This window comes from Pleurodeles waltl, chromosome 4_2 (genome assembly GCF_031143425.1).
Source record: "Pleurodeles waltl isolate 20211129_DDA chromosome 4_2, aPleWal1.hap1.20221129, whole genome shotgun sequence".
Classification (NCBI taxonomy): domain Eukaryota; kingdom Metazoa; phylum Chordata; class Amphibia; order Caudata; family Salamandridae; genus Pleurodeles; species Pleurodeles waltl.
The window spans coordinates 1,061,379,554-1,061,398,465 of NC_090443.1; the positions used below are offsets into that span (position 1 = coordinate 1,061,379,554).

The 18,912-nt window shown below is 45.4% G+C and overlaps 1 protein-coding gene across 1 annotated transcript in view; it reads right to left on the reverse strand.

The window, feature by feature from the left end:
• Nucleotides 1-9,358: 9,358 nt before the first annotated feature.
• Nucleotides 9,359-18,912, reverse strand: part of LOC138293756 (arylsulfatase A-like) — a 37,963-nt gene continuing 28,409 nt past the window's right edge. The window contains exon 9 of the mRNA XM_069233097.1: nt 9,359-13,099. Within this exon, the coding sequence (XP_069089198.1) occupies nt 12,798-13,099 (302 nt within the window). The 3' untranslated portion in view covers nt 9,359-12,797. The remainder of the gene's footprint in view (nt 13,100-18,912) is intronic.

The following is an 18,912-nucleotide window of genomic DNA, read 5'->3' on the forward strand; positions in this document are numbered from 1 at the left end:
AGAGTTTGACCTCTGAACCTGGTTAGCCAACCCAGAGTCACCACCCTGAGGTTGGGCAATTGCCTGGCACCCCAGGACTTTCTGGGAGGCACACCTACCTCCCACCAGGTCAGAGTTTAACCTCTGAACCTGGCCATCCAACCCAGAGTCGACACCCTGAGGTTGGACAACTGCCTGGCACGCCAGGACTTTCTGGGGGGCACACCTACCCCCCACCAGGTCAGAGTTTAACCTCTGAACCTGACCATCCAACCCAGAGTCAACACCCTGAGGTTGAATCTTTGCCTGGCATGCCAGGACTTCCTGGGGGGCACTCTCACCCCCCACAAGGGACACGCCGTCCCCAAGGGCCACACAAGAGTCTGGTTGGCGCAGGTCTCCCGACCTCTGCCCATCCGGCAGAGTCTGGGTTTCCCCCAAACCAGAAACGGTTTCACCTGGGTCATTCCTGGGGGGCTCTGCTCTCAGAGCTGACCCCTGACTTTCAAGATCCTCCACTGGGGTCGGCCACCCCCTCTCAACCCTATGTCTGGACTTCTGCACCCCCTCACTAGGAGTGGTACTGCCAGACACCAGAACTGTTGGGATGCTGTCTACAGTCATCCCCCCAAGTTCTTCTGACACTGCGGGGCTTCCCTCAAAAGGTAGCCCTACGGTACAGGTTAGGCTCTGAGACCTACCTGGGACACTACAATCCTCTCCCACCTCACTTGGTCGGGAACCACCTAGACCACTCCCTTCAGGAGCACCCCCAAATGCCTCTTCCGACTCTGTGGTACTCACCCAAAAGTCTGCCTCCACTGTAAGTTCCCTGGGGTCAGAGAACTCACACTCCACCTGGTGTTGGCGTAGCTCTGGAAAATAAGGACCAGACATATGCTCTCCAGCAATTACATCACTTTGCCCTTCACATGTATTAACCACAGTACCCTTCACCCAACCACCCAGTAACTCAACCTTGGAAAAGCACTCTACTTCACCCTCCTGAGACTGGTGAGACAGTATCTGTCTGTCCCTGACACTCAACCCAAACTCTTCTGGGATGTCTCTACACTCTATATCCAGGACGTCCACCAGGGGGGAACCCTTTTCTCTGTCACTCTCTGCTAGAGTCAGTAAAGTGTCCCTCCCCCCAGTAGGAATATGACTCCCTGTGCCAGTTCCCCAATCCTTCTCAGGGACCCTGTGCATAACGGGAGCTACCTCATACCCTTGAACTGCCTGGGGTGTGTCAACTCCCTTCTTCAAGTTGGGCACCACATCTCTGGGCTTGTGCCCTTCTTCAGCAGTACTAGATGCAAGATTTTTGCTGCCACCATCTGAACTGGACTCAGCCCTTCCGGCCTCCAGTTTCAGCTCTTTACAGCTCAGCTCTTGAGCTGCAATCTTTTCTTCTTCCAGGGCTAAGAGACTTGCTGCCTCAGCCCTTTCAATAAACTCATCTAGCTCTTCCATCCACCGTGCTTGAGCCATGAGCCATTCTTTTTTCACTGGGTCTCTTTCCTCATCTGAGTCGTCCTCCTCCTCCTCTGAGGGGTACTTAGTCATTTGGTTTCTTGCTGCCTCTCTCTCTGCCCATCTGTCTTCCTCCCAGACTATGTAGGCATGTAGCATCTCTGCTTTAGTAGATCTCTTTGCTACAGGAAGGCCACATTCTCTGCAAAGCTTCCTTAGGTCAGCCTTAGTGAGGTGGTCAGTAGGCAAAAAGAATAAGTAGGTAAGCGATCCCATTCTGATAGGATCTTACCAGAAAAAAACCAAAATCCAAAGTCCAAAATATCAATAGTATATCCAGGAGGACATCAGAGACCAAAAGTCAAAAAAGAGATAAAAAATCAAGTTGACCTTCAACTGTGGGTAGGTAGTGAAATACTTAGCTACTGTATGTCACTGCACAAACACAAGTCCTATCCTCACCGCTGATCACCAATGTTAGAAATGGGGTTTTTGGTTGGCAGTTAGGTTGCCCTCTGTCCAAGCAAGAACCCTCACTCTAGTCAGGGTAAGTCACACACAATCCAAAATCAGCCTGTGCTCACCCTCCGGTAGCTTGGCACGAGCAGTCAGGCTTAACTTAGAAGGCAATGTGTAAAGCATTTGTGCAATAAATCATACAACACCATAGTATAACACCACAAAAATACACCACACAGTGTTTAGAAAAATATAGAATATTTATCTGGGTACTTGTAGGTCAAAACGATCAAAGTTGCAATACGAATTTGTAAAGATATCACTGAAAAGTGATATTAAGTGTCTTTAAGTCTTTAAAAAGCAATAAAGTGTCTTTCAAGCACAGAGTACCTGGTTTCTGGTGGGAAATCTCCTCAGAGGGCCACAGGAGAAGAGATGCGTGGAAAAAGGGGTGTGTGCGTCGATTTCTCCTCAGCACACACAGACTTGCGTCGTTCTTTTCCACGCGGGGAAGTCGGGCGTCGTTTTCCGGCGCGCAGACAGTCTCTTTTTGTGGATCGCGGGGATTACCAGATGTCCCGGGTCTGTGCGTGGATTCTCCTGCTTATTTTCCGGCTGCGCGTCGTTCTGCGGGGCTGCGCGTCGAAGTTTCGATCTCACGGTAGGCGTCGCGTCGATTTCTCCTTGGAAGTCGGGCGGCGTTGTCCTTGCGAGGCCGTGCGTCGAAATTTTGGTCTCACGGCAGGCGTCGCGTCGATTTCTCCTTGGAAGTCGGGCGGCGTTGTCCTTGCGAGGCCGTGCGTCAAAGTTTCGCACTCACGGTAGGCGTCGCGTCGATTTCTCCTTGGAAGTCGGGCGGCTTTGTCCTTGCGAGGTTGTGCGTCGAAGTCTCGATCGTCCCGAGGGCGTCGCGTTGATCAGCGTCGGTGTGCGGCGTTTTTCTCGCCGCGAAACAAGCTGTGCGTCGAAATTTTCGGCGCACGGAGCGTCCACGTGAAAGGCAGAAGTCTTTTTGGTCCTGAGACTTCAAGGAACAGGAGGCAAGCTCTATCCAAGCCCTTGGAGAGCACTTTCACAGCCAGACAAGAGTTCAGCAAGGCAGCAGGGCAACAGCAAGACAGCAGTCCTTTGGAGAAAGCAGACAGGTGAGTCCTTTGAGCAGCCAGGCAGTTCTTCTTGGCAGGATGTAGTTTCTGGTTCCGGTTTCTTCTCCAGCAAGTGTCTGATGAGGTAGGGCAGAGGCCCTGTTTTATACTAAGTTGTGCCTTTGAAGTGGGGGTGATTTCAAAGAGTCTCTAAGAAATGCACCAAGTTCCCTTTCAGCTCAATCCTGTCTGCCAGAGTCCCAGTAGGGGGTGTGGCAGTCCTTTGTGTGAGGGCAGGCCCTCCACCCTCCCAGCCCAGGAAGACCCATTCAAAATGCAGATGTATGCAAGTGAGGCTGAGTACCCTGTGTTTGGGGTGTGTCTGAGTGAATGCACAAGGAGCTGTCAATTAAACCTAGCCAGACGTGGATTGAAGGGCACAACAAGATTTTAGTGCAAAGAAATGCTCACTTTCTAAAAGTGGCATTTCTAGAATAGTAATATTAAATCCGACTTCACCAGTCAGCAGGATTTTGTATTACCATTCTGGCCATACTAAATATGACCTTCCTGCTCCTTTCAGATCAGCAGCTGCCACTTCAACAGTGTATGAGGGCAGCCCCAATGTTAGCCTATGAAGGGAGCAGGCCTCACAGTAATGTAAAAACGAATTTAGGAGTTTTACACTACCAGGACATATAACTACACAGGTACATGTCCTGCCTTTTACCTACACAGCACCCTGCTCTAGGGGTTACCTAGGGCACACATTAGGGATGACTTATATGTAGAAAAAGGGGAGTCCTAGGCTTGGCAAGTACTTTTAAATGCCAAGTCGAAGTGGCAGTGAAACTGCACACACAGGCCTTGCAATGGCAGGCCTGAGACAAGGTTAGGGGGCTACTGAGGTGGGTGGCACAACCAGTGCTGCAGGCCCACTAGTAGCATTTAATCTACATGCCCTAGGCACATGTAGTGCACTCTACTAGGGACTTACAGGTAAATTAAATAGTCAATCATGGATAAACCAATCAATAGTACAATTTACACAGAGAGCATATGCACTTTAGCACTGGTTAGCAGTGGTAAAGTGCTCAGAGGTCAAAAGCCAACAACAACAGGTCAGAAAAAAAATAGGAGGACGGAGGCAAAAAGTTTGGGGATGTCCCTGTCAAAAAGCCAGGTCCAACATCAGTCATATTTTTCCGAATTGTCATGAAGCAGAAGAAGCCTCCATCCCCCAAGAATTTGACTCACAACTCATTGCAATATATGGGTGGGGTTTATTCCTCAAGTGTAAACTGAATGACTTCAAGGAACTTCCCTTTCTTGCAGCTAAAGGGAACAATGTATGGGGAGTTTCAGGGCCGTGTTTAAGGTCTCATAGTCTGATGAGTGGGGGTTTCGGGATTCGAATGGAGGTATCTAGCACCCCATAGTAACAAAATGCAGTAAAATGAGACAATAATTCTTTACCAGTAACACATGGGAACCACCACAGCAAGGGCCATATTTATACTTTTTGACGCAAACCAGCACCAACGCAGGTTTGCGTCAAAAAATGTACCGCCGGCTAACGCCATTCCAACATGCCAGGCAGGCGCCTTATTTATGGAATGACGTTAGTTGGCACTGTGGGCTGGTTAGAGTAAAAAAAAGAATGACTCTACCCGGGCAGCGCAGGCATAGGGAAGAATGGGGGTTGTGCGTCAAACAATGGTCAGGTTAGAGTAAAACATCATGGCTCTAACCAGACTTGCACCATTTTTTGATGCACAACCCCCACTGAAATGACTCCTGTCTTAGCAAAGACAGGAGTCCTGCCCTCCTGCCCAATGGCCATGCCAAGGGGACTTCTGTCCCCTGGGCATGGCCATTGGGCACAGTGGCATCTAGGGGGGCCCAAGTTAGGCCCTCCATGCCACTTAAAAAATATAAAAAATTGTACTTACCTCTACTTACCTGTACTTACCTGGGATGGGTCGCCCCATCCATGGGTGTCCTCCAGGGGTGGGCGAGGGTGGCAGGGGATGTCCCTGGGGGCAGGGAAGGGCACCTGTGGACTGCTTAAATGGTCAGAGACCATGGAAATTAGCCCACAGGTCCCTTAACGTCTGCCCTCACCCAGGCGTTAAAAAATGGTGCAAATCAGGCTGGGCGCCATTTTTTAAGGCCCATCCCCTCCTGTGCGTCAAAATGACACGGGAGTATAAATAAGGCACACAGGCCTTAAAGTCATTTTTTGGATGGGAACGCCTACCTTGCATGTCATTAACGCAAGGCGGTTTGCCGCATCCAGAAAATGCCGCACACTGCTGAATTTTGACGTTTGTGGGTCGGGCGTCAAAGTATAAACATGGTGTTAGCTTTGTGCTGAATTTGCGTAAAAAATTTGAACGCAAATTCGACACAAACAGAGTATAAATATGCCCCCAAGTGCGCTATTGCTCATCAAAAATATTAAAATGCAGAATTACACAAGGTGGAATTAAAGCTGAAAGGCGAGGAAACAGAGGGCCTTATTTACATCTCTTTTAGTGACGGTCCATCAGTGCACACTGCAGGGCAATATCTACAAGACCATGTAAAGTCACCCTGCGTGGCTTTTCATGGCCTTGTAGATATGGACTGAGGCAACGCAGCATAAGTCACTGCGTTGTCTCACCCTGCTATAGGAGGTGTGCCATGGGTGTTATGGTGGATGTTCCCACGCAACACCCATGACATTTGACACATTCCCAGATTTACGAGATTTACTAAACCTGCGAATGCGTAAAACCCCTACACCTCCCCAGGGGAAGCATAAGGGAGGCGCAACAAGGAGAAATACCTTCATCTCTCCTCGTTTTTCCTTTTTCAATGTGTGCTGCATTCTGCAGCACACATAGAAGAGGAAAACACCTCTTCTACGATCCCTGCAGTGCAATGCAGACACCATGGTACAAGGGTTCTTGCGTTGGCGCTAGGCACCAAATTGTGCAGCAGCATTGGCTGAAAGGACAGAAATGCACTGTATCCTGTAAGTACGGTGCATTTCTGACCTTTTGATTCGGTGTAGGGCATCGCAGCAACAACGCTTGCGGTGCTGCCCTTTGACAAATTTTTGTAAATGAGACCCAGAACTTTTGATCAAAGGATGAAGGGTGTGATGGTGACACTGTAGTCTTTGTTTATTTTTTGTATGGATTCCATTTCCATCTGTATGCCCCTAACAAAATAACCTTTTCTTAAAGGCTGCATTGATTTCTGATTTTGTGAGGCCCCTCTTTCCTAATTTTGTTCTGGTATGGTCTACTGTTGTCACATCTGCAGAGCATGTTTATATTTTTTAAGTTATTTGTAATTGTATGGGGGCTCCCACTCTGTACCCTAAGGTTTTGCTACGCCACTGGTATAGCTGCACTAAATGTGTTCTCTTGTCATTGGGTATCAATGCTCCAGCAGTGCAGATCAAGCTCAGCTGGACAGTCAGGCAGTGCGATGATAGCCAGCATCTCTGTTTCTCTCTCTTGTCCAATGCTCCAGTGCCTGCAAGGTTGGCTCTGAGTCTGGAAATGTGTGAAGCTCCTGTTGCTGCCACTGGGCCTGGATTGCAGGGTTAGAGCATCTTGATTGTCTGACTCTTAAGACGTCTTCCTACTAGAGCGAAACACAGTGGGGGTGGAGTGAGAGGCACCTGCCAGTTGTTCTTTCTCCAAAGAAATGTCTTTATATTTGTTGATATTGGCTTAATTAATGACAATGTACACAATAACAAGGCACCATTATGCACAAATGATAAATTTTCATACACAAACAAAGTTACATCACCTCTGTTAGATTCCCCCATCTTGAACTCTCTGTCAATCCCAGCACATAGGTACGTGTTCAGGCAGGCTCTGAGACCCAGGCCTGAAAGTTAATGACTGACATGTCACAGGTGGAGTAATATTTAGCTGGCAGCCAAATGCACAAACAGGGAAACTTAGATCAGATCCCACAGATAGGCAGCAACCCTACAATGGTCCCTGGAGATTGGCCCCAATAAAGCACACTTGGCCAGAAAGAGGTGGGCACTCCCAAAACACCATAAAGGTAGATGCCACATGTACTTGGGTACACCTAGACAATCAAGACACAGCACACACAGTGATCACGTGCCCTTTAGGCCAGACATCTGGACACTTACTCGCTGGTCCACATTGTATGCATGCCAAGTCGAGGCCCACCTGCATTCCCTATCTGAAATTGTATATATGACTCCTTGACAACTGTTCCCATTTTTCACCAAGTAAGGAATGTTTTATGACTTTACTGCACCCAGAGAATTGTATAAAATGTGCCTCAACTCAATGTACAGTGAGAGACAGACCTCAGTGCTGTAACTACTCTCCCAAACAAATTTTTTAATTAAACAGGTTGTTTCCTGCTTTTCCAGACGCCTCTTGTCTCCTGTTTTTGAAGGTAAATTCTCGAGCAGCACATTTTTGGGCTTAGGAGATCCACTTGGTGTGATCCCAGGAAATCGGGGCTAACACAAGAGTTGGTGTGGTATTGGTGATGATGACAAAGATGATTTTGTTGAAGGTGGTGGTGACAGAGGTGGTGTTGGTGATAGGGTATGGTAGGAGTGTTGATGGCAATGATGAAATTGGTGACGGTGGTAATATTAGTAGCTCTGGTGAGAGTGGTTATGGTGGTGGTGATTGTGGTAGTAATGTTGATGGAGATGATGATATAAGCAATGGTGGTGGTGATAGGGATGGTGATGGTGGTAATGCTATTGGTGGTGGTAAGAATGATGATGTTGGTGATAGTGGTAGTACTGGTAACGGCAGAGAAAGCAATGTTGGTGATCGTGGTAGTGATTGATGGTGGTTTGTTGCCACCAGCTGCCATTGGAGGATCTAGTATATGACTCTAGATTTGCAAAAAGGCCAACACAGGGTAAAAGAGGCACGTCTTTTCATTCCGATGCTCCCAATGTCAAGATCACATAAGGTTATGCATGTTATGCATTACCACAGTATGAGCTTTTGATAACCATTACCATGCAGGGACCCTGCTGGTCAGTTTACCTACTAAATGAGTGACCTGGCAGGCATATTAGAGGAGCTGCAGGACATTCACCATTAGGAAGAAATGAGCAGCTCAGGAAGTGTACTAGAATGTGCTGGTGAGAGTAACAACGAGAATTGGGGAAAATGTTGTAAGGTGGCCAGGGCCTGTTACTTCCAGATGGAGAAGAAAAGAGTCAGGAGGTACCCTACCTGGCAAGACAAACCCAGAACGGCTGTCCTGTGGGCTGATACACAAAGTCACTCACACTTTCAGGCGCTGACCCAAGTCTCCCACTCTTATGTGTGCTCAAGGAGGTTGTCCCAAAGCACTCTTCTGTATTTAGTATTACTAAGAATATGGGGGCATATTTACTAATCTTTCACTCAACGAAGGGTAGCACACAAAGTACTGCGCTGTGTACCGTGAAAGGGAGAGGGCAACAAAGATGTGGACCTTTTCTGCTCTCTCCTTGGACTGGTGCACTGCGTTTTGTCTAGCACCAATGCAGGCACCCATGGTACAGGATACCTTCCTGAACTAAAACAACCCTTGGAGGCATTCTTCTCTTTCTCTGTGTCATGTGGAATGCATCCCAGATAGAAAGAGGAAGCAGCGAGAATAAAAGAAGATATTTCTCCTTGTTATGCCTCATTGGGTGAGGCATAGCATTTGTATGCATTCCCAGGTTTACTAGCTTAGCTAAATCTGGAAATGCACCCCACTCCATGGTTAGATGCATGGGAACACCCATGCTCCACCCACGGAGCGCCTCCCAGCTTGAAATGTAACATAATGCAGTGCAAGCCACAGCTTTGTGTTACATTTGTTTCCAAAGCCATGCAAGATGCAGCACATCGCTCCTGGCCTGGATTTCTAAATATTACTGAATCCTTTGTGTTCTTCTTGCATCATCTTATGCAGTGCAAGGACAACGCAAGGGCTTGAGAAGTCTGGGCCATGGCGTATTCAATAAATGAGATTGCAATAGGCTATTTAGACTGCTTAAGGAAATATGACAGGGCTCATAGGACAATACTGTTAATAGTAAACTCCAAATCCCCAAGAAGCGAACATGGAAAAACTCAAATTTAAGCGTTGGCATGCTGCTTTCAACAGTGTCCCAGTAGAACCTGTGTGACAGGCGTTACATCCATTCATATGCCTTCAACTGGATGAGCTGGATTCTTCCTGAAGACAATACACTGGGCCTGCAGAATTCTCCTCAACAAGGAATTTCAGTGGAGATCTGGGAACGCAGTGATGACTCCAGGACAAGCTCCCTGTTCACAAGAACAAAAAGCAACAACAGAAATATTGGATAACAATGTTTATCTCATTTATTTAATTGTCTTTGTTGCTGAAGCAGATCTCTCATGACTATGGAGGAATCAAAAGAAATACAAACATCTGAGTTTCTGTGTGGTGAAAGAAAATAGTGTTTTGGTCTGTATGTAGGTTTCATAGCACGTTGCTTCAGCATTAATGGTTTTGGAAGGGTAGACAGAGTCCTGATCCAGTAAGACAATCTCTTTGCCCCCCCACAGGAAGGTAGAGAGGGACCTCCAGACACAGACACATGACAGACCTCAGGTCACGCTCACATGTCATGCTCTTTCAACATTCAACATTATTGAATGGGGGCTACATTATTGAATGGGAAAACATTGTTTTCTCTGAACAAGAAACAAATGCCCCGATGCACATGGAGATACCTCCCAACACGTGGGGACCATTCTGCTGGCTGAGATGTTTGAACCAGCGGAGCTAGAAGAGGCTTCTCCAAATAGAACCAGGAAACCTCCAGTTTGAGGGGTGGAGGCACTGCCAGTTTACAGCACGTCTCCCCCTCACAAAGCTCGAAATGAGGCCCTCGGAAGGAATGGTGGAGCCTCCCTTGTAAATGTTACCCCACCCGAGGCGACACCGCCCTGTCAGGGATTCCCACCAGGAGACATCTCTCCGATTTTCCTAATGGGATTACGTCTCCCACCTGGAATTAATGAGAAACAATGTGTTTATAGTTTCTAAACACGTATTTCCAGGATCACTGAAAGAATATTGGAAACACAAATATCGTGTGGACAGAATATCGCGTCAAATATATCTAGGAAAACATATTGAGAAGGTAAATATAGATTTACTATGCTTAACTCCACATCTACATATCCTGAAGAAATATATATGGAATTATATATAGTAAAACTTTTCTTATCTATAGAGACTTACCTTCGTGATATTTTTGTCCTGATTTTTTTTTACATGATTTTTTGTTCCATGATATTTCTGTTTCCTATGTCATGTCTGAATACCAGATTTCCAGTCTTTTTTGTCTAATGTGTAAATCATCTCAGCTACTCTCTATGTCTGATACATTGATTTAATGCCCGTTTCTCAGTCTCAATAATAAAACTCAATGCACTCCTTGTGCAGCAAGTTAATTTGAGCAAAAAAAATAATCAACCAGCCAATAATCCAATGGTCCCTTTGGCTAACAAGAGCCCAGCACAGATGAAGAGTTATATTCAAAATTAAATCCCATTACAGTTTAATTTAAGAAGACAAAAGTGCCTAAATACCATAGCGTTAACATGCTATTCATGCTGTCATCTTATTTTTTGGTGTAAATTTATACCCTCTTAAAACAATTTGAGTATCATAATAAATTCTCTAAAAACTAGATTATTTCTGGAATCTTAGTGAGAGCAAAGAAAATACCCTTTTTGAGTTCCTTGGAAAGCTAAGGAACACCCACCCAGAGTCTGTATTCTGAAGTAGACCACAGACAGGACACACCTCCCACACCACAGCAGGGGAGTGTCTGTTTCATAAAAAGTAACTCTTCACACCAGATGTAGGGCTTCTGTGATTTATGGTCAATGTTTAGCTTTGAAGTTCATTGAGCCAACAGATGCAGCCAATGCAGATGCATAATAATGCCACTGTGTCTCTCTTTTGCCCCAAAATATACAACAAATGGGGGCAGATTGAGTAAATTTCAAAGCAATGCAGAGCAGCACCTTAAGTACGTCTCCCTCGATGCTCAGTATACAACAGCAGACATAGCGCCACTTTCCCTTACTAAACAAGTTTCGCACTGGAAAATAAATTCCAATTCTAAAATTTTTATTGACTTTGCATCGCCTTTGTTATGTCAATTTGTACAAGGCGTTACTTAATCTGCCCTGGGTCTCTCAATAAATCCTTGCAGATAGTCAGCTCTGGCTTACAGAACCCAACCACAATGGTGTTTTGAGGCACAAAGGTGCCAGCCCAGGAAATAATTTCAGAATATTAAATGTACTGCCAGTTCTTTAGTGTTTTAGAATTTTGGTTTAGTCAAAACCTTTAGGAAGTGATAGACCTTTCAGGAAGTGCAGGAACTTTGAAGAAGTCATAGGTCTTTGATGCAGTGATTGATCTTTCAATGAAGTGATAGATCTTTCAAGAAGTGATAGACCCTTGAAGGAAATTATAAAACTTTCTAGAAGTTATAGGTCTTTCAGGCAGTGATAGCTTGTTCAAGGAATTTATAGATCTTTCATGAAGTGAATGATATATCAGGAAGTGAAATATCCTTCATGGAAGTGATAGATCTTTAAAGAAGTGATAGATCCTTGAAGGAAGTGACAGAAATTTCAGGAAGTGATAGATTCTTCATGGAAGTGATAAATCTTTAAGAAAGTGATAGTTCTTTTAAGGAAGTGTTCGATCTTACAAGGAAGTGTTAGAACTTTCAAGAAGTGATAGATCATTTGCAGCACAGCATTATTTCTATCAACATGCTCCAAGGCCTCCTGCTTAGCTGAAGTGATTTTTTACTACAGGTTCACAGATGCAATTTCATTGTCACCTGCTAGTGATGTTTGCACATTCAGACCACAAGGTGCGTCAATCACTGTGTGGAATCAGGCATCACCCGTTATGTTGTTTAAAGGCCTCACAAAAGATTAAGACTTGGAGGATCTGTTCTGCACTACAGCCCCAGAGAGTGGATGATACTTAACCACACACGTCTCTGGCATCCCTCAAAGAAACCACTGGTTTGATTGTGTGATTCGTCGCTGCTACCGTACCTGAATGGATACCAAAAGGGTGATAAGCGGGGAGCAATGCAGAGTCAGCTGTTTTCCGTTGTCCAAACACTTCACCAGTGTGGTTGAGATGAAAATCGAACAATTACCTAAAATGTCCTCAAACTAATTCTCCAGCTGCAAATACATCTATCACTGATTGACTTCTGATACTAGTGTTTACTTCCTCCACCCTCTGATGTATCAACATCCTGGCATCATGATGGTTTTGGCAAGCATTTGGAGTCACACAAGTCTTCAGCATGAGTTGGGATCACAAGCACCAACAGATGGATGTTGCTGGTGATGATCTAGTGTTGCTGTCGCTTGCCAGGATACGCTGTTGTTGCAAGCATCAGATATGGCACATCTTAGGTAAGAAATCAGATTTACAGCAAGGGTGCTGGGTGGTGATAATGGGCACACCCAGCTGGATAGTTTGAGCCAGCTTCCAGTGCTAAAATATGGTTTCAGGCTTCAAGCACTGACAACAAAATGGCTTGGATGTGCAGTTGGGTTTGAGACTTATTCTTGAGTGTTCCTCATGGAACTCCAACACCCCAAAAGTTTGATTAGGTAGTGAATAATAGGATACGTCACATGGCTTTTTTGTGATCTTCAGAACAACCAATCTGGATATCTTGGGAAAGTCACCAGTGCCACAGCAAAGCTTGACCCAGAGAGTGGATCACAGGCACCGACAGCAGGATGGTTTCGGTGAACAGCTGGGGTTGCAGCATGGCTCCAAACTTGGGTCTCTACCTTTGTTGTTCTGGCTCTCAGCAAAGTCCATCTGCTGCTCGAAGTGTGCCTTCTCCAGCCAGATCTCCTTCAGGAGGTGAACGTACTTCTCCCTTTGCTCACCTGCCAGGAGGTTGTAATTCTCAGACGGGTCTGATTCGAGGTCATAGAGAAGTGGAGGGTCATGAGAGGTCAGACTAGCTGATTTATAGCAGTCTTGATCTGGTGGTCCTTCACTGTTGATGGCCCCTGGAATACAACAAGATTAAATGAAGGATGGTTTATAAAGCATAATGTGTTACTTCAAAGCTACAGGTCATTCAATGTACACTGATCTTCACATCGAATATGCAACAAGATTGAATGCATCACTTGTGGAAGGAGCGGCTGTCACTGGATGGCAGACTCTGAATATATCTCCCCTACCAGTGAATGGGCAGGATTTGTAAGGTAAACTGGTGCTGCCCTATGTGTTAGAAACCTTAAAAGAGCATCATTCAGGAGCCATAGTTTCCAAAGACTTGGTGGGCAGACTGCAACCAAGTGAATGGAAATTCATTTTACGACTATCCCTCGAGTTATGTGACCTGGGCTCTCCAGAGTTTGAGGTTTGTAATTTACCAGTGCATCTTTAGTTATTGTCACAGTAGTTGTTTGTGAGACCACATCAGAGAACACCATATCACAGTACCTTGAGTAATGGACAATCCCCCAGTGTCATTTGTCTGACTTTCCTGAGACCATACTCTGACTCACTGATGTTAAGCTTAGCGCTGATAGACAACAAAATGTCCTTTTCTGTCCAAAGAAATACACAAGTTCCCTTCAGCGCCCAAAATTCCAAATTGTACGAGCTTGCTACTATGCTCAAATAAAAAAATAACCACATACTTTCTTCCATGATATTATTGTCATGAATTGAAAATGACAGGAAGATTCCACAAGGTGTGTGATCGATGCACCGCCTTCAGAATTTGATTGAAAACATTGAGGACTTTCTTTGAGTCCTCTGAATATGTACATTGATTGCCAGTTGTCTTACACTTCTGGATCCGCACCTTGATAGTGAGTTGTCTTACACCTGTGTGTGTGCACCTTGATTGTGAGTTGTCTTTGCTGTGTGGATGTGCAACTTGATTGTGAGCTTTCTTACACCTCTCAGTGTGCACTTTGATAGTGAGTTGTCTTACACCTCTGTGTGTGCACCTTCATAGTGTGTAGTTTTACACCTCTATGTGAGCACCTTGATTGTGAGTTGTCTTATACCTCTGTGTGTGCACCTTGTTTGTGAGTTGCCTTTGTTATGTGGGGATGCACCTTGATTGTGAACTATGTGAGCCCTCTGGGTGTGCATCATGATTGATATCAAGACACCGGAGGAGTAGACCCTCACTCATGCTTGGACTGACCTTGTTCTTCCCTCACACCTAGGTGAGGTGAGAAGCGGCAATATAACACATTTACCATAAATATTAGGCCCATATTTATACTTTTTGATGCAAAACTGCGCTAACGCAGTTTTGCGTAAAAAAAATTAGCGCCAGCTAATGCCATTCTGAAGCGCCATGCGGGCGCCGTATTTATTGAATGACGTTAGCCGGCGTTAGCCGCCGGCGCCATCTGGTGTGCGTTAAAAAAAACGACGTACACCAGGCAGCGCCGGCGTAGGGGGAAAATGGAGTATGGGCGTCCAAAAATGGTGCAAGTCAGGCTGAGGCAAAAAAATCGCCTCAACCCGATTTGCGCCATTTTTTTTCACTCCCAACCCCCATTGAAATGACTCCTTTCTTAGCAAAGACAGGAGTCATGCCCCCTTGCCCAATGGCCATGCCCAGGGGACTTATGTCCCCTGGGCATGGTCATTGGGCATAGTGGCATGTAGGGGGGCACAAATCAGGCCCCCCTATGCCACAAAAAAAATAATAAAAAAATACTTACCACAACTTACCTTTTCTTCCCTGGGATGGGTCCCTCCATCCTTGGGTGTCCTCCTGGGGTGGGCAAGGGTGGCAGGGGGTGTCCCTGGGGGCAGGGGAGGGCACCTCTGGGCTCATTCTGAGCCCACAGGTCCCTTAACGCCTGCCCTGACCCAGGCGTTAAAAAGAGGCGCAAATGCGGGTTTTTTTGCCCCGCCCACTCCCGGGCGTCATTTTTGCCCGGGAGTATAAATCCGACGCATATGCATCGGAGTCATTTTTTAAGACGGGAACGCCTACCTTGCATCTCATTAACGCAAGGAAGGTGTTCACGCCAAAAAATGACGCTAACTCCATGAACTTTGGCGCTAGACGCGTCTAACGCCAAAGTATAAATATGGAGTTAGTTTTGCGTCGAATTTGCGTCGAAAAAAACGACGCAAATTCGACGCAAACTGAATATAAATATGCCCCTTAATATTTCAATATCACCCAAGCCGGTCTGCATTAGTCCACAACCTACTAAAGGGCTCCAACCTAATAATGCACCAGGGGACACAGAACTGTAAATCCTTCACCCTCCTGTGGCTAAATTAGGATTTTGAAGCAGCTTCGCAGCTTGATCAAAGTACTCATTAACAACTGTTCTTTAATATTATTAAAACACTAGCCATTGTTTTTGGCCCTAGTGAGACCAGACAATGGGAGGGCTGTCACCTACTGCCTTGTGGCAACCACACAGTGGAAGTCCTGAGCACTGCACGCAAGGGCTGAACAGGACTAGTATTAGCACCATCACGATCCAATCTAATTGGATTTCATTACCGTTGTGACCAGTTGAAAATCTTGTACAATTCAACACAGATCTGATCATCAAGAACCATGTGATATAAAACATTGCCCTGTTACACTTGCCACATCAAATCACATTATATCACGAGCTGTTGTACTTGCTCCCCACTGAAATAATCTGGCAGAAGATCACATATGTCTAGGAATCCCACAGATCAGAAAGCCATCAGCACTGAAACAATAAAATAATATATTTCTGAATGGTTGTGATCCTAAAATCTGAAACCTGTTTGTTGTTATCACCAACAAAACTTCCTTTTCACTTCTTCAGAAAATACGTCAACACACTCCTTTTTAGGAAATACATCAACAAAGAAGTCAGATTGCAATTCCACACAAGGAACCTTGCAGTAGATCAAAGTGTTTATGAATATACAACAATAACATTAAGATCAGAAGGTCGCATTGGGTTCATTTATGAATCATGTAGATGGGTGTCTGTATAAACATCTGTAACTGTAAGCAACTCATGGTATTTGTCATCAGATAGAGATGCTGCTGAACTGTGCTTCACTATATTAAGCGCAGGATACAATCATACAACACTGACATGCACATTAACTTTATTTAATTAGCAATGCATGATACAACTGATCCTTGGTCATAGGGGATAAAACATCCTACACTGCTTGTAGCTGGTGAACTACCGCTTTTCCTGTGTTATTCCTGGGTGTATCTCAAATAGTGTGTCTGTGTATGCATGGGCTGTGTGGGCATGCCGTAGAATGTTGAGTGTGGATACTGAGAGGATGTGGATGATCCATGGAATCATCATGGAGACCGAGGGAGTGTGATGATGCATGGAATATTGAGTGTGGATGCTGAGGGAGTGTTATGATGCATGGAATGTTGAGTGTGGATACTGATGGTGTGTGATGATGCTTGGAATGTTGAGTGTGGATACTGAGGGCGTGTGATGATGCATGGATTATTGAGTGTGGATACTGAGGGATTGTGGTGATGCACTGAATGTTGAGTGGATACTGAGGGAGTGGGATGATGCATGGAATGTTGAGTGTGGAGACCAAGGGAGTGTGATGATGCATTGAGTGTTTAGAGTGGATACTGAAGGGGTGTGATGATGCATGGAGGGTTGTTTGGACAACGTGAGAGTGTGGTGATGCATTGAATGTTAAGTGTGGATACTGAGGGAGTGTGATGATGCATGGAATGTTGAGTGTGGCTACTGAGGGAATGTGGTGATGCACAAATGTTGAGTGTGGATACTGAGGGATTGTGATGATGCATGGAATGTTGTGTGTGAATACTGAGGGAGTGCTATGATGCATGGAATGTTGAGTGTGGATACTGATGGTGTGTGATGATGCTTGGAATGTTGAATGTGGATACTGAGGGCGTGTGATGATGCATGGATTATTGAGTGTGGATACTGGGGGATTGTGGTGATGCACTGAATGTTGAGTGGATACTGAGGGAGTGGGATGATGCATGGAATGTTGAGTGTGGAGACCAAGGGAGTGTGATGATGCATTGAGTGTTTAGAGTGGATACTGAAGGAGTGTTATGATGCATGGAGGGTTGTTTGGACAGCGTGAGAGTGTGGTGATGCATTGAATGTTAAGTGTGGCTACTGAGGGAGTGTGGTGATGCACAAATGTTGAGTGTGGATACTGAGGGATTGTGATGATGCATGGAATGTTGTGTGTGAATACTGAGGGAGTGTTATGATGCATGGAATGTTGAGTATGAATACTGAGGGAGTGTGATGATGCATGGAATGTTCAGGGTGAATACTTTGGGAGTGTAATGATGCATGGAATGTTGAGTGTGGATATTGAGGGAGCGGGTAGATACATAGAATGTTGAGTATGTATACTGATGGAGTGTGATGGTGAATGGAGTGTTGAGTGTGGATAATGATGGAGTGTGATAATGCATTGAATTTTGGGTGTGGATACTGAGGAATTGTGATGATGCATGAAATGCTGAGTGTGGATACTGAGGTAGTGTGATGATAGCATGTATTATTGAGTGTGAAGCATTGAGTGTTTAAGGTAGATAATGAAGGAGTGTGATGATGAAAGGAGTGCTGAGTGTGGATAACAAGGAAGTGTAGTGATGCATTGGATGTTGAGTGTGGATACTTAGAGAGTGTGATGATGCATGGATATTGAGTGTGGATGCTGACGGAGTGTTATGATGCATGGAATGTTGAGTGTGGATACTGAGGGTGTGTGATGATGCATGGAATGTTGAGTGTGGATACTGAGGAAGTGTAATGATTCATGGAATTTTGAGTGTGGATACTGAGGGATTGCGGTGATGCATTAAATGTTGAGTGGATACTGAGGGAGTGGGATGATGCATGGAATGTTGAGTGTGGCTACTGAGGGATTGAGGTGATGCACTGAATGTTGAGTGTGGGTACAGAAAGATTGTGATGATGCATGGAATGTTGAGTGTGGACACAGAGGAATTGTGATGATGCATGGAATGTTGAGTATGAATACTGAGCGAGTGTTATGATGCATGGAATGTTGAGTGTGGACACCGAGGGATTGTGGTGATGCATGGAATATTGAGTGTGAATACTCAGGGGGTGTTATGATGCATAGAATGTTGAGTGTGGAGACTGAGAAAGTGTGATGATGCATGGAATGTTCAGGCTGAATACTGAGGGAGTGTAATGATGCATGGAATGCTGAGTATGGATATTGAGGAAGTGTTTTGATGCATGGAATGTTGAGTATGGATACTAATGGAGTGTGATGATGAATGGAGTTTTGAGTGTGGATAATGACGGAGTGTGACAATGCATGCAATGCTGAGTGTAGCTACTGAGGGATTGTGATGATGCATGGAATGCTGAGTGTGGATACTGAGGTAGTGTGATAATGGCATGTATTGTTGAGTGTGAAGCATTGAGAGTTTAGGGTGGATACTGAAGGAATGTGATGATGCAAGGAGTGCTGAGTGTGGATAACAAGGGAGTGTGGTGATGCATTGAATGTTGAGTGTGGATACTTAGGGAGTGTGATGAGCCATGGAATGTTGAGTGTGGATAACGTGGGAGTATGGTGATGCATTGAATGTTGAGTGTGGGCACTGAGGAAGTGTTATTATGCACAGAATGTTGAGTGTGGACACAGCGGGAGTGTTATGATGCACGGAATGTTGAGTGTGGATACTGAGGAAGTGTGATGATGAACAGCATATTGGGGTCTCGGTGCTGGGTAAACCCTGGAAAGCTATGTAAAGATGGAGGGAGGTCTAATATCTAACAGGACTTATCTGGCTATGGCTGTGACTTAAGGGCCTTGGATGAAACAAAGA